At 43.8% G+C, this 22,052-nt stretch overlaps 1 protein-coding gene across 1 annotated transcript; it reads left to right on the top strand.

Moving 5' to 3' along the window:
* Positions 1-333: 333 nt before the first annotated feature.
* LOC102449633 (transmembrane 4 L6 family member 1-like) lies at positions 334-21,898 on the top strand. Its single transcript, XM_006134402.4, has 6 exons — positions 334-554; positions 10,904-11,086; positions 14,491-14,556; positions 17,141-17,286; positions 18,984-19,170; positions 19,884-21,898. The coding sequence occupies exons 2-6, from the start codon at positions 10,916-10,918 to the stop codon at positions 19,902-19,904; spliced, it is 591 nt and encodes a 196-aa protein (XP_006134464.2). The 5' UTR covers positions 334-554; positions 10,904-10,915; the 3' UTR covers positions 19,905-21,898.
* Positions 21,899-22,052: the final 154 nt, after the last annotated feature.

Below are 22,052 nucleotides of genomic sequence, written 5' to 3'. Positions count from 1 at the left end.
CACTGTTGACTCATATCCAGCTTCTGCGAATATGAAATAGCGCTGCGAAAACCAAAAAGACTTTGCTGTAAGCATGTCCTGCTGTATTTTGCCATCATCTTGTAATTTGCCATTCCCTTGTACAGTCTCTTGACTTAATACATTAAAATCTATTTTGTGCATGACATTTGTGTCTTTTCTTGGCCTTTCTAATTGGTGATACCATGCACAACTTAAAAGGTTGTGGCAGGAAAAAGGACTGCACCGACCTACAGCAAATCAATGTGGCCTACGGGGGGCATTGACCAGTGGAACAGTGCCTCAAAAAAAATCAATATTGCAGGGTGACACACAGCCTGTGCACTGACCAACCAGGGATAGTTTTGGGTATTTCCTCATTCTTTGGGGAGAAACTCCTATTTGTTTAATGGAATCTATCACTCGAGAACATTTCTGTACCTTTCTGAAGCTGGTACAGGGAGAGAGGAAGTATAAAACTTAAAGCCAGCTAAAAAAATCATTCTGCTTTTTGACAAGCTGAAGCATTGGCAGCCATTTTAATCCTGTAAAGCCAGGTAAGCAGAGATATTTTCTTAATTCAGCTTCACATAAGGTCATGTATTGAGAACCCTATGAAAAAGCTTGATTTTGTAGCCATTTGATTTAAGACAGACACAGCCTTACTCAATGAAATTGAAGGAAATGGGTTTGTTTCTTGGTTGAGATTGACAAGATGTTCGCGTCTCTCTGATATGGCTTCTCTTCTGGAACTTGATCACATTCAAATAAGCTACATTGATTTCAGTGGGGGAAGCACCCCCTGAACTTGACTGTCAATGCTTAAGATGATTCTCTTTGCAGTCTGAAGGAATAGACACTTCAAAGCTGGAGCACCAGATCCTCATCGGGTGTAAGTCATTTTAGCCCCACTGAATTTGATGTAGCTTTACATCAGCCAATGATCTGGCACTATTGGTATATCTGAAAGTTGCAGAGGGGAGTATGAGACAGCCCTATATACCCACATTTCTATAAAAGTTAGGTTAAGCTGCTATATCTGCTTATTTTGAGAAAATGTGCAACGGACAAGGGTAGGCATGCACAGGAAGTGAGTTAAAATGCAAAATAAATGCAGATGGGCCAAAGTTAATTTAAAAAAAGCAAATACACAACGCTGACAAATTAAAAATGACACAAGAAAAATCTCTACATCCATTTCCCCTCCCTCTTCAACCTCATTTGTTTTTTCTCTTTGAGTCTGGAGTTCTCTTCATAAATGACTGTAAAATGCCCTGCCCAAAATTGGGCAGTATCTAAATACTACGCAATGATAACAAGAATTACCTTTGATAAACATGTATTTCTAAAAATGTTTAATTATAGATAACTTGTTTAAAAGCTGAAATACTGTATGTTATGCTAGTAAAATGCTCAGAAGCTATGGTATATAAATGCTAAGTTTTGTTTTTAAATTTGTGGCAGTGGAGAACAATGCAAATTACACTCTGAGAAAAAGACTGGCAATCTCTACTATGTGATAGCAATATCCTGCATCTAAGGAATCCCCCCACTTACCATGTTCAAACTTCCTATCATGCACAACTGGTCTTTTCTTCTTTCTTAACTTGTTACCTGACTTCTCTTCTCTGCCAGTAATGCCTAGCTTCATCCATTAACTTGTCTGCTCCTCCCTCCAAACTTTCTGCTTTCTTCCACATTGCCCCTTATGCATGGGACACCCTCCCTAGAATGAACTCTAAAGCTATTACCCATTCCTTCTTCAGATCCCTTCTTAAGACCCACTTCTGCCACAATACCAATGAAAAATCAGCCAATGCTAAATGGAGGGGCATTCCAGGCATGCAGCTGTGGGGCGAATGGGAAATTTAGATAGTGACTTTTTTGTTGTTCAAAAAATATATGACTGTATAAAACTGCATATAGTTTGATAAGTTTCCCCTCCCCTACGCTTTATAAATTGTTCTTCTTTTTAGATTACAAACCTTTTAACAGTCTGCCTGCCTGTAACTCCTTCTATTTTTATATAGTGTTTCACACTATGGAATCTTGATCTTTTTAGTCACTATGGCAAAATGAATATTTTTAATAGTAGTTAGAATAATTGTGGGCTTCTACTTAGATATTAATAGCACAATCCAAGTAAATAAATAAAAACCCCATTCCCAATCATCTTAAATTTCTAATCTCATTTGCAGATCAGGTTCCAGTATCAATCAGACCTCCTTCCTTTGGGTGTTGATAACATCAATAAGTTTGGTATTAAACCTCTAAATCTGTCTCTGTTCTTTACTAAATATTTTAGCAGCAGTCTGACATCTGTGGGTTGTGTATATAGTGCTCTAACCCAATAGGGAAATGTTGTCCAAAGATTTAATTCTGATTGAAGCAGATGATGAAGAAGCACCCCACACTGAAATGCAATCAGTCGATCTTCTCTCCAGTACTCAACTGGGTTGTATAATAGTCCTTTCACAGAGGGGATAATATAAAGAAATTTCTGTGGCAGGAACATCATGGAATTTCTTTTTCCCTTCCCTTAGTCCCTTTGGCTACGTCTAGACTACATCCCTCTGTTGGCAGAGGGATGTAAATGAAGCACTTTGAAAGTGCAAATGAAGCCAGGATTTAAATATCCTGTACTTCATTTGCATAATCACGTAATGGCGCTCTTTTGAAATTTTGAAATTGAAACCAGTCTAGACATGGTTCTTTTGAAAATGAGGCGCTTTTTCGAAAGATCCTATAAACCTAAAATGGTAAATGAGGTTTACAGGATCTTTCAAAAAAGCACCCCATTTTCAAAAGAACTGAGTCTAGACTGTGGTTTCAATTTCGAGATGGAACTCTTTCGAAAAAGCTCTACTCCATGATTATGCAAATGAAACATGGGATATTTAAATCCCGGCTTCATTTGCTCGTTCAAAGTGCTTCATTTACATCCCACTGTCAGCAGAGGAATGTAGTCTAGACATAGCCTTTCTGAGGGTTTCATCCTGAGAGAATGCTGTCTTAGCTGGCATAGGGTGCCTTTCATTTTTAGGTAAAAGGAGTGAATCCAACACACATCCACAGTGACCAAAAGTTACCTTTCAGTATTCTATGTGAGAAGGACTGGAACTATGATTTCACTTTTTACTGGACAGATTTCCATGTCGTAAACCCCTCAGTCACCATTGGTGTTATCTTGAAGTGTTGTTATAGCTATGTAGTTCCCAGGGCATTAGAGAGACAAGTCAGGTTAATATTTCAAAATACAAAATATTAAATAAAGAATTTGTGATGGGTTTGATCACAGGGATCACTTGGGGCTGTCATCCGGTGTGCTTGCTATGCTACTGAGCCTGCCAACCTGCCCTCTTGGTCGCCCCAGCACCCTGTTCTGCTGGGCCAGAAGCTCTGGTCTCCCACGGACAAGGCCCAGAATTGGGGTAGCAGCCACCAACAGAGCTACACAGACACTGAACCAGCACAGCTCTGGGAGGGCTTGACTATAAGGCTACTGAGAACACCCAAGAACACAGCCCTTAAGAGGACCAATATCCCAAATAAATCCATCTTACTCTGTATAAAAGTTATACATAAAGAACACTTATATATTCACCCTCATTATTAATGAAACAGAGATATGCACAGTGGTGCTTCTCTCTTCCTCCCCCCATTTGAGAGCACAGTGATCTGATTTCATCCATTCCACTGTAATTGGGGCATTAAGTGCACTGAATAAGATATGCTACATTTTGTAAAGATAAGCTTTTGAGCTTACATGAAGCTCTTCTTCAGGTCACAACCCCCAACCCTTGCTAAACTGGTCATCACAAGCAAGCTCCCCACAAGTCTAACCCACCAACTCAAAGTGGCTCCAAACCCTTCCAAATGCAAAACCTACAGACACATTTCTATGACGATCCACACTCCCACGACACACCATTCAAGAACCATGGGTCCAGTGCAAAAGGCATCACCTCACCCACTCTGTACTTTTATTTGTTTATTTTTATAGTCTGAGTGGAAATAAATGGACATGAAGCATATATCTTGCTCTTCCTCTGAGGCCTTGTCTTTCTTGAAAACTTGCAAGGCTCAAGGGTCTCTCAAATGGTCTCTCTGGGTACATTTAGATGGCAGAGCTTCTAAACTTGCAAGGCTCAAGGATAGAAAAGGAAAGCAGTGATTTACATGGTGGGCTTACCCAAGTTTCAAGCAAGTGTAAGTGGCACTGGTGCAAACTGAGGCTTTCCTCATCTAATTGCAAAGTAAGACTCTTGCAGTTACATCAGTGGCTGTCCCTGGGTTGTTGACATCAGGGGAAATTCTCAATGTAAACAAGACCTAGCAGTTTGGGGAAGCTTTACTGTTGTTGATGTTGCAAAATGTGTGCTACGGGAAAACAGTGGCCTCTGATCACTTAACTATGGAGTAAAGGTTCACTGTTGAGTATGAGATCCCAGACATCTTTTTAGTATAGAATGGGTTATAGTAGCCGAAAAGCTTGACAGCCAGAAAATATAGGGCCTCTACTTTTCCTAATACATCAGTCTTTGCATATTTCTGAGGATGAGATGACATGCCCCGGAGGGTATGTCTACACTGCAGAGTTTTTTCAGAAAAACAGCTGCACCTGAGGTGGCACTTTCAGCCACCCCCCACACCACTCCCAGCCCAGAGACACCCCCCTCCCTTCAGGGTATGAGCCTCCCTCCCCCCTCCAGGGTATGAGCCCACCCCCCAGCTTTCAGCCACCCCCCACACCACTCCCAGCCTAGAGACACCCCCCCCTTCAGGGTATGAGCCTCCCTCCCCCCTCCAGGGTATGAGCCCACCCCCCAGCTTTTATTAATGAAAGATAAATACAAAGTTTGTTCTGTTGAAATCCAAACAGGTGTCTTTATTCAGACTTCAGGGAAGGGGGGAAGGGAGGGGTTTTGGTGGGAAAGGGCTATTGGAGCAAGGCCCAGGCCCCTAGTGGGGAGGCCCTGGGGAGAATTAGTGGGGTCCTTGAGAGAAACTCTCCCTCAGGGCCTCCTGGATGCGCACCCCCAACTGATGGGTCTGGCAGATGGCAGCTGTCCACGGCTGCTCAAAGGGTTTCACTTCGTGGCCAACCTCTGCCCTCCACCCCAGTAGGAAGGCCTCTCCCTTCCTCTCCACAATGTTGTGGAGGACACAACATGCTGAGATGACCTTGGAGATGTTGCCTCCTGACCCACCTGGACTTGGGGGAGCACATCTGAAACATGCCTTGAGGTGGCCGAAGGAGTACTCCATCTTCAACCTCGCCTGGCTGAGGTGGGAGTTAAATTGCCCACTGCTGGGGTCCAGGTGGCCAGTATACGGCTTCATCAGCCACAGCATCCGAGGGTAGGCCACATCCCTCACGATGCACAGTGACATCTTCACATCCCCAACCACAAAGTTCTGGTGGGGGAAGAATGTGCCTGCCTCTAGCTTCCCATAGAGGCTGGAGGTTTCTAAATATATGGATGTTGTGCACCCTGCCTGACCACCCAACGAAAATATCAGTAAACTGTCCACGGTGGTCGACCAGGGCCTGCAGCACATGGAGAAGTAGCCCTTGCAGTTGATACATTGGGCCACTCAATGTTGTGGTACGCGAATGGGAATATGGGTTCCATCGATCCCTCCCCTGCAGTTTGGGAACCCCAGGACGGCAAATCCTGCAATGATGGGGTCCAGGTCTCCCAGGCAGATGACACTGCACAGCAGGATGGAGTTGATGGTCCTCACCACCTGCGGAAGAGACAAACACACAAAACAAAGAATGAGAGGGGGTGCCTGAGCCCTTGGGAGGTGCCCGCACTCTCCCCTCCCACCCTAAAATGCCCCAGGAGCCACCCACTATGAAGCTGCCCCCCAGCAGCAGGGCTGTGTGAAGGTGGGACAGCACAAACCCTGGGGACAGGGCTTCCCCTTTACACCCAGCCTACCCCTATCCCCCACCTTGCTTTCCCTAGGGACACCCTTTTCCAAGACTCTTCCTCCTCCCCCTCCCCTTCACCCCTACAGGGACTGCAGCCTGAGAGTGCCTTACCTCCATGAGGAGGGCCCCGACAGTGGACTTCCCCATGCCGAACTGGTTGCCCACCAACCTGTAGCTGTCCGGGGTGGCGAGCTTCCAGATGGCGATTGCAACCTGTTTCTCCAGGGGGATGGTGGGCTGCAGTGGGTATTGTGGTGTTGGAGGGCAAGGGCGAGCCAGCTCCAAAAAGGTGGCCTTCTGCAAGCGGAAGTTTTGGAGCCACTGCTGGTCGTCTCACTGCTCCATGACCAGCTGGTCCTACCAGTCAGAACTGGTGTCCAGCCTCCAGACCCATCTCTCCACTATGGTGTGCGGTTGCAAGGGCCTTGTTCCCGCACACAGGGAGAGGGTCTCGATGAGCTCAGTGTCAAGCTTGTGGAGGGCCATGAAGGCAGCCTGTACAAACTAATGCAGAAACTGCAGCAGTGTGGGGCCATGGCATGCCCAGGGGCAGCTCTGGCTCCATGGCAAAAAAAAAAAAAAAAAAAAAAAAAATGCTGTGGCAACCAGAGCACATACTGCTAAAGCTTTGCTGTCCCTCGGACAGGTAGGCAAGCACGCAGCAGAAGCAGAGAAACAGCTGTCCAGGGGTGTCCCTTTAAGCGCGTCTCTCAGCTAGGCTTAGGCAACAGCACTCGGAAGCAACTGGTGACATAATGCCCTCCCTGAACTGGTTCCAGGTGGCCTTATATGCGAGATAGTGTCAATTCTGTGGGGATGCTATCTTTCGAAAAAGCAGGTTGCTTTTTCGATGAGCTTTTGCTGTGTAGACGCTTTTAGACATAGCCTGAGTTTCTCTGGCAGATATGTGCTCTCCATGAATATCCACAGAACTAATATACCGCTATACTGGTTTTCTTTTAAATAAGTTTAGTGCTCATGCATGGACCAGAAACACAGTTTTGGAAACTGAAATCCTCTTCTAGAACAAGTACGCCACACAGGCAACAGCAGTGTAACCTCGATAAATTCATGGAGGCTAGGTCCATCAATGGCTATTAACCAAGATGGGTAAGGATGGTGTCCCTAGCCTCCGTTTATCAGAAGCTGGGAATGGGTGACAGGGGATGGATCACTTAATGATTTCCTGTTCTGTTCATTACCCTTGGAGCACTTGGCATTGGCCACTGTTGGAAAACAGGATACTGGGCTAGATAGAACTCTGCTCTTACCCAGTATAACCATAACAATATCATCCAAAGCCCAAGATTTGGTGGTGATGGGGGACTTCAACTATCCAGATATATGTTGGGAAAATAACACAGCAGGGCAGAGACTATCCAACAAGTTCTTGGACTGCATTGGAGACAACTTTTTATTTCAGAAGGTTGAAAAAGCTACCAGGGGGAAGCTGTTCTAGATTTGATCCTAACAAATTGGGAGGAACTGGTTGAGAATTTGAAAGTGGAAGGCAGCTTGGGTGAAAGTGATCATGAAATCATAGAGTTCACAATTCTAAGGAAGGGTAGAAGGGAGAACAGCAAAATAGAGACCATGGATTTCAGGAAGGCGGATTTTGGTAAGCTCAGAGAGCTGATAGGTAAGTTTCCATGGGAATCAAGACTGAGGGGAAAAACAACTGAAGAGAGTTGGCAGTTTTTCAAAGGGACATTGTTAAGGTCCCAAAAGCAAGCTATTCCACTGTGTCAAAAAGTTAAAAAATATGGCAAAAGACCACCTTTGCTTAACCACGAGCTCTTGCAAGATCTAAAAATAAAAAAGGAGTCCTATAAAAAATGGAAAGTAGGACAAATTACAAAGGAAGAATATAGGCAAACAACACAGGAATGCAGGGGCAAGATTAGAAAGGCAAAGGCACAAAAAGAGCTCAAACTAGCTACGGGAATAAAGGGAAACAAAGACTTTTTATAAATACATTAGAAGCAAGAGGAAGACCAAGGACAGGGTAGGCCCACTGGTCAGTGAGGAGGGAGAAACAGTAACAGGAAACTTGGAAATGGCAAAGATGCTTAATGACTTCTTTGTTTCGGTCTTCACCGAGAAATCTGAAGGAATGCCTAACATAGGGAATGTTAGTGGGAAGAGGGTATGTTTAGAAGATAAAATAAAAAAAGAATAAGTTAAAAATCACCTAGAAAAGTTAGATGCCTGCAAGTCATCAGGGCCTGATGAAATGCATCCTAGAATACTCAAGGAGCTGATAGAGGATGTATCTGAGCCTCTAGCTATCATCTTTGGAAAATCATGGGAGACAGGAGAGATTCCAGAACACTGGAAAAGGACAAATATAGTCCCCATTTATAAAAAGGGAAATAAGAACAACCCAGGAAACTACAGACCAGTTAGTTTAACTTCTGTGCCAGGGAAGATAATGGAGCAGGTAATTAAGGAAATAATCTGTAAACACCTGAAAGGTGGCAAGGTGATAGGGAACACCCAGCATGGATTTGTAAAGAACAAATTGTGTCAAACCAATGTGATAGCTTTCTTTGATAGGATAATGAGTCTTGTGGATAAGGGAGAAGCGGTGGATGTGGTATACCTAGACTTTAGTAAGGCGTTTGATAAGGTCTCACATGATATTCTTGTCCATAAACTAGACAAATACAACTCAGATGGGGCCACTATAAGGTGGGTGCATAACTGGCTGGATAACCGTACTCAGAGAGTAGTTATTAATGGTTCATAATCCTGCTGGAAAGGTATAACAAGTGGGGTTCCACAGGAGTCTGTTTTGAGACTGGCTCTATTCAATATCTTCATCAACGATTTAGATATTGGCATAGCAAGTACGCTTATTAAGTTTGCAGATGATACCAAGCTGGGAGGGGTTGCGACTAATCTGGAGGATAGGGTCATAATTCAAAATGATCTGGACAAATTGGAGAAATGGTCTGAGGTAAACAGGATGAAGTGCTCCACTTAGGAAGGAACAATCACTTTCATACATACAGAATGGGAAGCGACTGTCTAGGAAGGAGCATGGCAGAAAGGGATCTAGGGCTTATAGTGGACCACAAGCTGAATATGAGTCAGCAGTGTGATGCTGTTGCAAAAAAAGCAAACATGATTCTGGGATGCTGTAGGGGATTGACCCCCGGGGGGGCTTATGTCCGCCCCCTCAGTCACCAAAGCGTTGTTTGCCACTGCACGCAACTTACTCGGTGTGCGCCCCGCGGCGGTTGGGGGAAGGGGGTCCGGGCCCGCCCTCGCTCCGGACCCCAGCCCAGGGCCCTAAGGTGAGGGAAAAACTCCCCACCTAACGGGGGGGTCGAGACCCCTAAACTCCCCTGCTCTCAGGGTCCACATCCCTGCCCTGGGCCACTTCTTCCCCCCCGGAACCAAGCGGTTCACCTGGGTGTTCCCTCGGCCCCCACCCAGGGCCTCCAACACCAGCCTACACTCGCTGGGCCTTGCAGGGGAAACGTCTCCTCGGCGTCTCCCCCCTTTGCCTGCCTCCCGGCCGCTTTTGAATGGGCCGCCGGTCGCAGGCAGATGACGTCAGCGCCTTCGTCTGCCTGCGGCCCCTCCCAGGGGAGAGCGTCAGGTGACGTCTCCCTGACGTCACCCCGCCCTCGTTCCCCTCCGGCGCTAACTGCCGGCCCCGGCTCGTCACCCGGCCGGGGTGCCGGTTCCCCCGTTCCTGCCCCGTGCGCGGCCGTCTGTGCCGCGGCGGCTTCCCTCGCCCCCGCCCGCCCCGGCTCGTTCCCCGGCCGGGGCGCCGGCTTCCCTGCGCTGAAGCCGCAGGCGGCGGGCTGTGCCGTCCCGGGGGTTGAGTCCTCCCCCCCTCTCTGCGGCGTGCCGGCGACTCTCGGGAGGGGCGGGGCTACCCCGCCACAGATGCATTAACAGGTGTGTTGTGAGCAAGACACGAGAAGACATTCTTCCGCTCTACTCTGCGCTAGTTAGGCCTCAGCTGGAGTATTGTGTCCAGTTCTGGACACTGCATTTCAAGAAGGATATGGAGAAATTGCAGAGAGTCCAGAGAAGAGCAATAAGAATGATTAAAGGTCTAGAGAACATGACCTATGAAGGAAGGCTGAAAGAATTGTGTTTGTTTAGTTTAGAAAAGACAAGATTGAGGGGGGACATGACAGCAGTTTTCAGGTATCTAAAAGGGTGTCATAAGGAGAAAACTTGTTCATCTAGGCCTCTGAGGATAGAACAAGAAGCAATGGGCTTAAACTGCAGCAAAGGAGGTTTAGGTTGGACATTTGGAAAAAGTTCCTAACTGTCAGGGTAGTCAAACGCTGGAATAAATTGCCCAGGGAGGTCGTGGAATCTCCATCTCTGGAGATATTTAAGAGTAGGTTAGATAAATGTCTATCAGGGATGGTCTAGACAGTATTTGGTCCTGCCATGAGGGCAGGGGACTGGACTCGATGACCTCTTCGATGACCTCTCGAGGTCCCTTCCATTCCTAGTATTCTATGATTCTATGATTCTTATGTTCTTATGTTCTCCAAACCATGCTATGTATGTACTCCTTGCTGAGTCTGAAGATCTAACTAACTTAAATTCTTCTGTTTCCATGCCTATTCAGTCCTTCACCCCACACCTTAAACTGTCAGCAAGGGCATTAGTTAATTATGTGGACAACTGTTCTGTAGCAACTATCATGACACCATCCATTTATTTCACAGAGGACACAGCCATTTCACATAGGAAACTGAGCAGCCAATATTTCTTTACTGCTAACCTGGGCCCAGGTTTGGCCTGTAGGCAAAAAGCTCTGTATAGCAGCATCTTTCTTAAATAAATGGAACATTGAAAATACCTTCCTTAATGAGTGTCACATACTTTAAAGTTCTCTCCAGCTAAGAAAGAAAAGTGTTACCTTGTAAAGTCTCATTGTTTTTATAAATTATACCATAATCCATCCTTTCCTCTCATTTGCTTCCCCAGGGGAGAGCTACAATGTGCACTGGGAAGTGTTCAAAGTGCATTGGAGTCGTGCTGTTCCCATTAGCTATCTGTGCCATAATCTCCAATATTCTCCTGTTCTTTCCCAATGGAAATGTTTTAGACCCTAAAAACATAACTGATTTGGTCTGGTATTTCCATGGCATTCTTGGAGCTGGAATATTGGTAAGCAAGATGTTTTGTCATAGTTATTGTTAAGTTTCAGAGGGGTAGCTGTGTTAGTCTGGATCTGCAAAAGCGACAAGGAATCCTATGGCGCCTTATAGACTAACAGATGTATTGGAGCATAAGCTTTCATGGGTCTTTGCCCACGAAAGCTTATAGTTATTGTTATTGTTTAAATTATTTCAACTTTTTAAGGCTTATGAATACCTCTGTCAATTCCAAATAATAATCCATGGAGCTGCCTCTAAATGTGTAGATGACCCATCTTATCTTCAGGAAAAAATCTAAAACTATCTGGGGTCTAAAACTGAGAGGACATATTCAGGGAGTTTAAGGGGAAATCACCTACATAAATAAATATAACTTCTTTATGAAAATCTTTGTGTACAAAGAAATTCAAGATTCCAGATATTAGAGGAAACAAATATATTGGCTTTTCATTATTTTTGTAGAATACACACACACTTCGTTGCTGTTCATATAGAAGTTCAATGTATAAGTTCAGCGTTGGGTTGTAAATTCTCATAGGCTACATCAACACTGAGGAGCTATTTTGGGATACTGACAGTATCCCAAAATAGCTATTCCACACCTTTTGAGCAAACTCTTTTATTTTGAAATATAATGGGCTTGCTATTCCAACATCCCTGTAAACCTCGTCTCATGAGGATTAAGGAATGTTTCGTAATAGCACTCAATTTCAAAATAAACTCAAAATAAGCTACACAATTTGAGTAGATCAAATTGCGTAGCTTATTTTGAGATAAGGGTGCAGTGTAGACACACTGAACTGCTCCTCTATTTTGTGTGCATAGTTTGAATTCCAAATAGCTTTTTTGTACATGGTTGAACTTTTTGGGGGATCACTTTCTGTGACCATGTGTGTGACCAGGTTTTGCCTGCATGTTTGTTTGGGGAATGGCTGTTCTTTATGAGAATTGCCACAGTTGTATATTTACTATGTTTGAATAGATGATATGACGTGCTTATCCTTGTCTATACAAGTTTAGTCATGCAATCAAGGAGCAAGAGAAAAAGCCATGCAACTGAGATGACTAATCATACACCACAAATAATGAATAGCAAAGATTCTAAGTGAATAGACACTAAATAGGCTGTCATCTGCCCACATAAATGAAATTAAATGTATTCCTTACTGAATATCAGTGGACAACAAATCCATCAAAATCAAAGTCTATTCTCAGTAGACTGATCCAAAAGTCTAGCTCTGAAGTCACTGGAAAAACTCATATTAAGTATAATGGGCTTTAATCAGGCTCACAGTTCCCAAACAGAAAAATTAATATCCTGCTATAAATAGCTCTCCTGGCTCTTGTGATGTACTACCCACATATTCCATAGACCTGTCCATTATGCTGAGCCTTGATGTGTGAATAGAAAATCTAAACAAAGATGAAAATTGCGCCACAGGTACTTAAACCATTCCAAGCCAAAGCCCACTGGTTGTCAGTGAAAAGAAGAACTGATATTTATCATGAGAACTGTCACATTCCGAATATGACTTCTCTTAGGGTTCTAATAAGCCTAGGCTGTGACCAGAATGGTACACATTAAAAACGGACACAAAGAATAAGAGGAGTTTGCATTGATCTCCAAAACAGTGACAACAGCACTACAAGCACTAGTTACTGATCAGCAAAACAGTGCTGTTTTGTGTATTTATTTTCCATTAAATTCTGTGATAGACTGAGAAGATGTGAATAGACAAAAGTGGGAGAAGAAGCGTATTATCCACTTTAGACAGCAAGGGAACTGAAACATGAAGAAATTAAACGGTTTTATTCAAGGTCATACAAAGTCAGCCTCACCCTGGGAAATGAATCCAGGTTCCTGTGCACTTCACCAGTGCCTTAATCACAAGAACATTCTTCCCTTTAGTAGCTAGCTTTGGCTCACTTCAAGCTTGCTCTCTCCTTATCCTCCATGACTGCTTTTTAAAAAACATGTCCTTATAAAAACTGAACACAGAACTTTATTTTACTTAACTCCACTGTTTTCTTATTTTGCAAATTCAGAAATGCAAAGAGGGGAAGATGACTCATTTTGTCACTAGTACTCATGTTGCAAACTCTTCGTGAGTCAGTCTGTGAGAAGAATGGCACCGTTGTCAGAAGTGACTGAGCCGCAACTAACACATTGACTCCACCTCACTGACACCAGCATCCTGGCCAATTCTCATTTTAACCTCAAAAGGCAGGAAGTTGCAGACACTTAAAAAGAGAAACAACAAACAAGCCCTGCACTCCACACCAAACAAATGAACTTGCTGCAAGCACAGATAAAATAGTCCACTCTGCTCACAGACCTGACAGGAGGAAAGCCTTCAAGGAAAACAAGGGTAGAGAAGGAAGCGGGACTGTTGATTCAGTAGATGGCACTCTTGCCTTTCAGTCGATACTCTCAATGCCTGATCAGAGTACTGTGTTCTTACTGAAACAAGATGATTTTTTTATCTGACTGTCCTAGCCAAATTCTAACATCAGTATTTGTATTCTATGCACATACATTTCCCACAGCAGTTCTGTTACAATGAACATTATATTCTTCACTTTCTTCACTAAGCCCTTTTATAGTGTTGCTATGAGCTGTTAAAGGGACACTGGTTGAAATTCAGTCAGTTAAAAAAAATAGTTAGCCTTTGGCTTCCCCATTACACCTGCTTCCTTCTTTCCCCTTGTTTGACAGTCAGTTTCCCTGTTTTATTAAATGCTTTTCTCTCCCATGTTGCTGCATGAAAGATCTATACAAACAACAGTGGAGTCAGCTGTTATGAACATAAAGGGAGATTCTTTATTCTGGTTACTGGACAGAGACCTTCCAGTAATTGAACAACCAGAGTGTGTAGGGAGACCGTATGTGGTATGATAGGACATTCTGCCATGGCACAGTCTGGGACAAGACTGTTGGCTACACCCTGTTAACTTGACTCCAGCTAACAATTACCATGGAACTAACTGAGTGGAGCTCAGAAAGTGTTGACTGAATTGTACTGTTTGCACTTTCCTGGCTCCAGTCTAATGCAAAGGCCCAAATTCAGGGATGAATAAAATGATGCACTCTAATTAGCACCAGCTTCTCAACTGATGTAAACTGGTGTAACACCATTCAAATCAATGGAACTACACTGATTTACATTAGTGCCAAATCTGTCCTTTAGTTAATACTGCAGTGAATTTCCTTGGAGTCCGTTGAACTACCACAGAGCTACCTAAAGTCACTCTTCCAAGGGCAACACTCTCAGTTGGTGGACTACACAGTGAAGAGCCAGGAGAAGCTAAACTAGCTTCATCCCAATGACCCCACTTAATTCACACATTGTTGTAAAACTAAAGCTGAGTATCCAGAAACCTCACATGTTAATTCAGTATGTGCTTAACTCACAGATCATTTTGCCAGCATTTATGATGGTGGGCGCAGGTGGAGCTGGATGCTGTGCTAACAGATGTGGGGTAAGTAACAATTTATGTATCTGCAAAGAATATTCACTACAACCCATGAACAACTGCCCTTAAATGACACCTGAGCACACAGAAAGGTACAAAACACTAATCACTGACAGTCCTGCCCCCTGCCACCAGTAGAGAAATAGTTTGACCTGCAGAATCTCTGTGCTTGGCCTATGATTTACTGACCCCATCATACCAGCAACCACATCTAGCAAGCACAAATGTTAATACATTGGAGCTGTTTATATGAACTAATACTTATCTCAAGGAGAGATTTGGAGCATTTAGCCACAATATAGATTATAGAGTGGAGTGAGACAAAGCAGCATAACCTCACTCCAGGTGCAACAAATCTCTGCTCCAGGCTCTTGGTGCACATGGGGTATTGGCAAACTATGCTCTACAGTGCATAGTGTACATGCTCTACAGTGATGCAGCCTAGCCCCTTTCCTGTGGCCTTTTCTTCACCCCTCTGGTGAGGTACTTTCCCATGGGTGCATTGAGGGAGAAGCCTATGTGCTCTCCTAAATACAGGGACTAGGGTAATCCCTGACCATTGCACAGAGTAGCTATGACAGCTGCCATCTTGGCCAACACGTCAGGGAGTGAACAGGGTGCCAATTTCTAGAAGTGAAAGCCTAAGCTGCTACAGCTTGAGCTAAATAGCCAAGTCTCTGTAGCTGTAACAGACTTACATCCTCTGTAGGTCATCACCTAAGAGGGGTCTGTAACACACATTTCCAGTGGGTTGCACACAACAGATGGAAAGGCTTTCTGTGCTCTCCTGCCCAGCCACAAGCCATGATGAGATTGCCCACAAAGGCATGGACTGCTGTTACTGCTAGTAGCAAAAACCCTCGATGGCCAGAGATGGGATACTAGATGGGGAGGTCTCTGAATTACTACAGAGAATTCTTGCCCAGGTGCCTGGTTGATGGATTTTGTTCACACGTTCAGGGTCTAATTCAGGGGTGGGCAATAATTTTTAAAGGCGGGCCACACCAAGATTTTTGGTAAGTGGTCAAAGGCCTCACTTCTGTGGAGGGGGTGTGAGGTCTGGGACAGTGGGTGGATGTAGACGGGAGCTTGGGATAGAGGACTAGGGTACAGGAAAGGATATGGGGTTTGAGAGGGAGTTTGGGTAAAGAAGGAGGTTATGATCTGGGACAGGAGCTTGGTGTGCAGGGTCCAGGAGGGGTTATGGGTGCAGGAGAGGATTCTGGTCTGGAAAAGGGGTGTAGGAGGGCATGCAGGATCTGGGAGGGAGTTGTGACCTGGAGGAGGTGGGGAGAGCATTTGTGTAGTGGGCTGGGGCAGGTAATTGGGGGGGGGGGAGAGGGTATGGGGTATCATTGGCAGGCTCTAGCTGGGAGGCACGTACGTAGGTGGCTCCCAGCCAGCAGCTCCCTGAGACAAGCTCCCTGCTTATGTGCTGGGTGGGCTACTCCACTTGGCTGTGTTCCAGCGCAGGGAAGAATGGGGGAGAGGAGAGCGAGGGAGTGAGGAGGCTTCATTCACTGCCCTTGCCTTCAGCAAAATTTCTCAGCTCCTATTGGCCAGAAGCTGGCCAATAGGAGCTGAGGGATTTTGCTAGGGGGTGGGTTCAGTATATGAAGCTTTCTCCTCCCTGGCCAGACTGCATAGCAATTAGCAGCCTGCTGTTTAAAGCGGCTATAGCTGCTCTGTATTAAGGATGATGGTGAGACAACTGCAAGTCAGATCCGGCAACTTGGCAGGCTGCATCTGGCCTGCTTGCCACCTTTTGCCCACCCCTGGTCTAACTGATCACCTCATCTGGGTGAAGAAGGGCTTTTCCCTCAAGTCAGACTAGGAGAAACCCCAGGGAGATTACACCTTCCTCTGCAGCATGGGGTATGGGTCATTTACTTGTTTAAACTAGAGTAAACGAGAGTAAATGGTGGATCCTCTGTAACTTGAAATCTTTAAATCAGGATTTGAAGACTTCACTAACTCAGCCAGAGGTTAGAGATCTATTACAGGCAGTGCTAGGTGAGGTTTTGTAGCCTGTCAGACTCATTGATCATAATGGTCTCTCTTCCCAGCCAGAGCAGACAGACTCTCACTAGCTCTGCTCAAGCTAGGATACTATAAAAGGTAGTTTGGCTGTGGCAGCATGGGCAGCAGCTTGGGCCAGCTACCCGAGTCCAAGCCCACCTGGTCCCCAGGTCTGAGCATGATGGCAAGCATGAGCCACTGCCCACATGGAAACATCTTCACTGCAATTTAAGCTAGTACAGGTCTGTCTTCTTGGGCCAGTAGGCACACTCCAAGCTGCAGTGTAACCTTACCCATCCAGTGCTGTGTTCTTAAAGGTCTGGGCTTCATGCATCTCTATAGCCATGTGGGATGCATGCTGCACGTTTCTTCAGACCTGGGGAGAGCTGCACCAGAGTTGGAAAGATTCAACAACTTCAGCATCCTGCAGTGGTGAATCAGGCCCCACACTGTAGATTCTATATTGCCCATAGTGTAAAACAGATGCAGATGGATTCCCTTTCCAGTCAGTCTGAGGTTCTATAACATTCTGTGTATTCAAAGACTATGTTCAGGGCCTTCTCCCTTTCAGATGCTGCTCTCTATGCTGCTGGCCGTGTTGGGCACTACAGGAGGGGCATACTGTGTGGTCATCTCATCCTTGGGGTTGATTAGAGGGCCTTTTTGTGACATTGGTAATGGAAACTATAGCTACCCTTTCCAGAATGACTCCTTGACGTGAGTATGACATACTGACTCTTCCAAAATGCAAGGGCCAAATTTTGCACCTTTCTGAGGGTACGTACGTCTACACTTGCTCCCTAGTTCGAGCTAGGGATGCAAATGTAGCTGACCAAAATTGCTAATGAAGCAGGAATTTAAATATTCTGTGCTTCATTAGCATAATCTCGCCCGCACGTTATTCTGTTCAACAGCTGATTCGAATCAGGAAGTGCACTCCGGGACACGTTAGTTCAAATCAAATCCCTTGGTTTGAACTAACATTACTCCTAATTTTAACCAAGGGGTTTGATTCGAACTAACACATCCCGGAGCGCACTTCCTGATTTGAATCAGCTGTTGAGCGGAATAACATATGGGTGAGATTATGCTAATGAAGCATGGGAGATTTAAATCCCTGCTTCCTTAGCAATTTCGGTCAGCTACATTTGCATCCCTAGCTTGAATTAGGGAGCAAGTGTAGACATACACTAACAGCAATTCTAGGTTTTTCTGAAATGAATTGATGTTCTGCACTATCAAATCCTGAATCTGTATTATTCTTTGTGGGCAGACCTCAACCACCATTCCCTTGGTCTAAGTTATCTGGCTCATTCTTTGGGAAACTGCCTGATTTCGTTTTGGAGGGCACTTTGTTTCTTGTATGCTATTGACCAGACTTGTGTGAAGGCTGTGCAATTCTTTCATGAAACTGCATGAGATTTGAGCTATGACTTCCATTAAAGTCAAACATTACGTCTACATTGGCATGATCTTGCACAAATATTCTTTAACGCAAGGGTTTTTGCCTTAGAGTATTTGCGCAAGAGAGTGTCTACACTGGCATGTGCCTTTGCGCAAGAGATGTGCTTTTCGCAACAGCATCCGTGCCAGTGTAGATGCTCTCTTGCGCAAGAAAGCTCTGATGGCCATTTTAACCATCAGGCTTTCTTGCGCAAGAAATTCATGATGCCTGTCTATACTGGCCTCTTGTGCAAGAACAATTGTGCAAGAGGGCTTATTCCTGAGCGGGAGCATCATAGTTCTTGTGCAAGAAGCACTGATTTCACACATTAGAACGTCAGTGTTCTTGCGCTAGAACTCCCCACCAATGTAGACAGGCAGCAAGTTTTTGCGCAAAAGCAGCCACTTTTGCGCAAAATCATGCCAATGTAGACACAGCCAAAGGGAGTAACATGGCTAAAACATCACATAGATGGATGAAAATCTATATAATTGAGCTCTCTGCCACACCCTTCTGAAAAGTAATGCAAAAATCTCTTGTCCTTTGGTTTTTTGCAAGCAAACCCTGACAACATCTTGCAGTATGTTAGGAATTCTGATGGTCTAGGGAATTCTGATGAAACCTGACGAAATATTGCAATAGATCATGAGCACATTTTTTGATATTTTGTGGACTTTTGTATTTTGCCATTCAAATGGTCAATAAACAAGAGACAGGTGGGCAGCCACATAGTGTAAGCCTAATTCTCCATGGCCCTGCACCTGGGGCTGTCAGTTACACCTTTGTAAAGTAGGTATAAAATGCTACCCGACCACTACATTAGAGTTTTACATACACTTTACATTTTGCAAATGATTTAAAGATATCAAGGAGAGAATCAGGCCCAGTCTTTGAGGAACAACTTTTAAACCATGAAGTCTTTTTGAATCATTCTTCATGATAAGCTGTCGATTATTTTTTCTTCTTACAGAGACAATTATTTGTTTAATCAGACAACGTGGAGCATTTGCAAAAAACCAGAAAACATTATTATTTGGAATATTGTCTTGTTTTCTCTTCTCCTCGGAATTGGTATAATTGAAGCTGTTCTTTGCCTTATTCAAGTCATCAATGGTCTTATTGGGTTCATATGTGGCACATGCATGAGGAAAAGAAAAGTGAGTATCTGATGTAAGATGTCAAAGTAAATATTATATTTACTAGCCTTTTTCAGACTCAGTGATGATTTTTAGATCCACTTTTGACAGAACCACTTTTGACAATAAATTGTCATGGTTGTGTATAATGATATCAGATGCATAAACAAATGGTGCGGATCTCAATGACTTTTAAATAGTTGGATAAATAATAACAAAGCCCAATTTTAAAAACATAGGACTAGTCGTCCCCATGTAGAGAGGAGAAAAGAGGTCTGATGCTATGATTATTTAGGAAAACCTTATCAAATACAATTAGTGATTTGGGGCATCTCAATCTGCAGGTACTGAATGTGAGATACATAAAAAGATCTGATTTTCTGACAATACTTAACACCCACCCTCTGAACAGCAAGTGTCTCAAGTTGGACACTCAATAACTGAGGCACCTGAAGTCACTAGCCACTTTCCAAAATGTAAGGATTAAAGCCTATCTATGGATATACATACAGGGCTCAGGATCATGTTATCTATGGGCTGTAATGAGGCAGAAATCTGTTCTTGGCTTTTAAGTCTCTGTTTTTGTTTAAAAAGCACCTTCACATTTGGATTTTTCTCCATAAGGAGGTTTTTTTTTTTGCCATTTATTTTAACTTAAGATTCCTGTAGCAAGCCTGATATCCTTCTGGAATTTTAATTAACTTGACTTTTTTTTTTCCTTCCTTGCTTTTCAGACAGATATTGCTGGAATGTAAATCACCTACAAAGAATGCCAGTGACAAGCACAGACCTGTGGGGATACATGTATAATCATAATGTGTTGATGTATTTGTGGGGACAGAGGGACCCTGAAATGTTCAGGAGTTTCAGAAAAACTCCAGAACATTTTATAAAGCTATCTGGGTGGGAGGGGATGGATTAGCTAGAACTTTTGAGGTTTCAGATTCTTTTTTGTCTCCTCTAAGTACCCAGGTAAAGTCTCTGGTACTGGCAACATGACACTGTCTTTTCAAGAGTGCCTGGCATGGACTAAATATTCAATCACAAATATTCTCCAGTTAAAATTGACTGCTTACCCATCAAGTGCTGCCCTGTGTATCAAGCATGTCACTCGGAAGTGCTGACTGTTGTATGTGGGAATCTGTACTGACTAATCATTGCTAATATAAAGATTTATCAGCGCTGCTGATCTCATCCACTCTGGCTGGGTGTCTAAAGATGCTCTTTAATGCTCCCCAAACCCTGTCCTGGTGTAAAACAGTGTTGGATTCTCTGGCAGTGCTCTGTGTTTGCTGTGTTGTAACTGTGTCCGTTCCAGTATATGAGAGAGACAAGATGGGTGAGGTAGTACCTTTTATTGGGCCAACTTCTGTTGGTGAGAGAGACAAGCTTTTGAGCTCATCTTCAGGTCATGCTCTGTCTATTCATATCACTTTGGCACATAAGCACTAGTCATTTAAAGGTCTAGCTCAGAAAGGGAATTTTTGAAACCTCGCAGATGCCATGTTGCTTAAATAGCAGCAATATTTGTAGCACTATGGAGGCCCTGAGTAGCAGGCAGTTGGCCAGTTTCTGACCTGCTTTAACCTCTGTGGAGCCAGCCTCGACTCACACTTCTGTGTGTGCTGTAGGAGGCTGGGGTGGTATATAGAGTGCCAATACATCACTGAAAATTATCCCTTCAAAGGTAATAATGCTGCATATGGGGCAGCGCTAGAGGTGCATTAGGCCCAACATGCAAGGTTTTTTATATAGCACCCCATTAGCCAGTAATTAACCTTGTTTTACAATAAGGAGGAAAACTTTAGGGCCAATTATGCTGTCAGATGTATGGACAGGGCTCTCAGTAACTTTCAAGGGAGTCTGAGGTACACATCCTCATGTAGAACATATTCACACTCAATATTTAATTTTTTAAAATTGCATTTCTAATCATTATTGTGCATGGTTTTCTGGTAAATTGAAGCTAGCTCTGAGAGGCACCAAATGGCATCATTCTCAGTGCTACAGCAAGCTTGGATCCCACAAAGTGCGGATGAGATCAAGCCCTAAATACTAAATTCATGTGATTGGTAAATTCCAGAGAATCTGTGATGACAGGAGTGAATTCTTTGTCATCTCAATGGCCACTTCAAAGGTGAATTCTTACAATTGCCACTGATTCTTCTGCTCAAAAACAAAAAGTATTAAGATATTTTACATATATATCAGAAACTATTTATAACTGCATAAGTATAAAGTTAAGTTTGGATCTGTTTTGCAAAAGGAGGGACTTTTTTTCCTCTTTCAAAAAAGTTTTGACTACTGCATGGGATGACACAGGTGGGCATTTTCCTATTGTCCATTAGAAATTTGCACAAAGGAGTATTTGGTAACTCGTACTGTTGCCTGGTATATGCATGCAGATCCCTCAAATGAGGAAATAAATGCTAGTAATGTTCATGCTCTTGGCAGGTGCAACTTAAGCACCGATATTTGAAATTTTCACCCATAGTGGTTTAAAGCAGGTTTTTTTTACATAAAAAGCAAGAGAAATACACAGGTTGGCCAAGGTTTTCAAACACAAATGAGGGATTTGAATGAAACCAAATTGTGTAAGTGACTCTGAAAATTCCAGCTGTTACAGGCAATGGAGTATGCATGATGATTAGAGATGTAGTTTACAGTACTACTGTCCCATTTACTGCAGCAACCTTTTTATTTTAAAACTGCTGAAAAATGAAATAAAATGCTGGGCTTTCTTTGGCTACATTGTGTAAAATTTTGTCCTTCTGCTGCTTGAAAATGCACTGCATGTTATCTCATGTTTAACAGTTTAAGTGGTTTACCTGTTGAAAAATGTATAGTTGCTGGAGAGTGATTCATGTGAACATGCTTCTAGTGTATTAAACCCTCTGAGCCTG

Source organism: Pelodiscus sinensis, chromosome 1 (assembly GCF_049634645.1).
Source record: "Pelodiscus sinensis isolate JC-2024 chromosome 1, ASM4963464v1, whole genome shotgun sequence".
NCBI classification, from domain to species: Eukaryota; Metazoa; Chordata; order Testudines; family Trionychidae; genus Pelodiscus; species Pelodiscus sinensis.
Note: the sequence above shows the minus strand (reverse complement) of the source record. Positions and strands in the feature narration are given on the sequence as shown.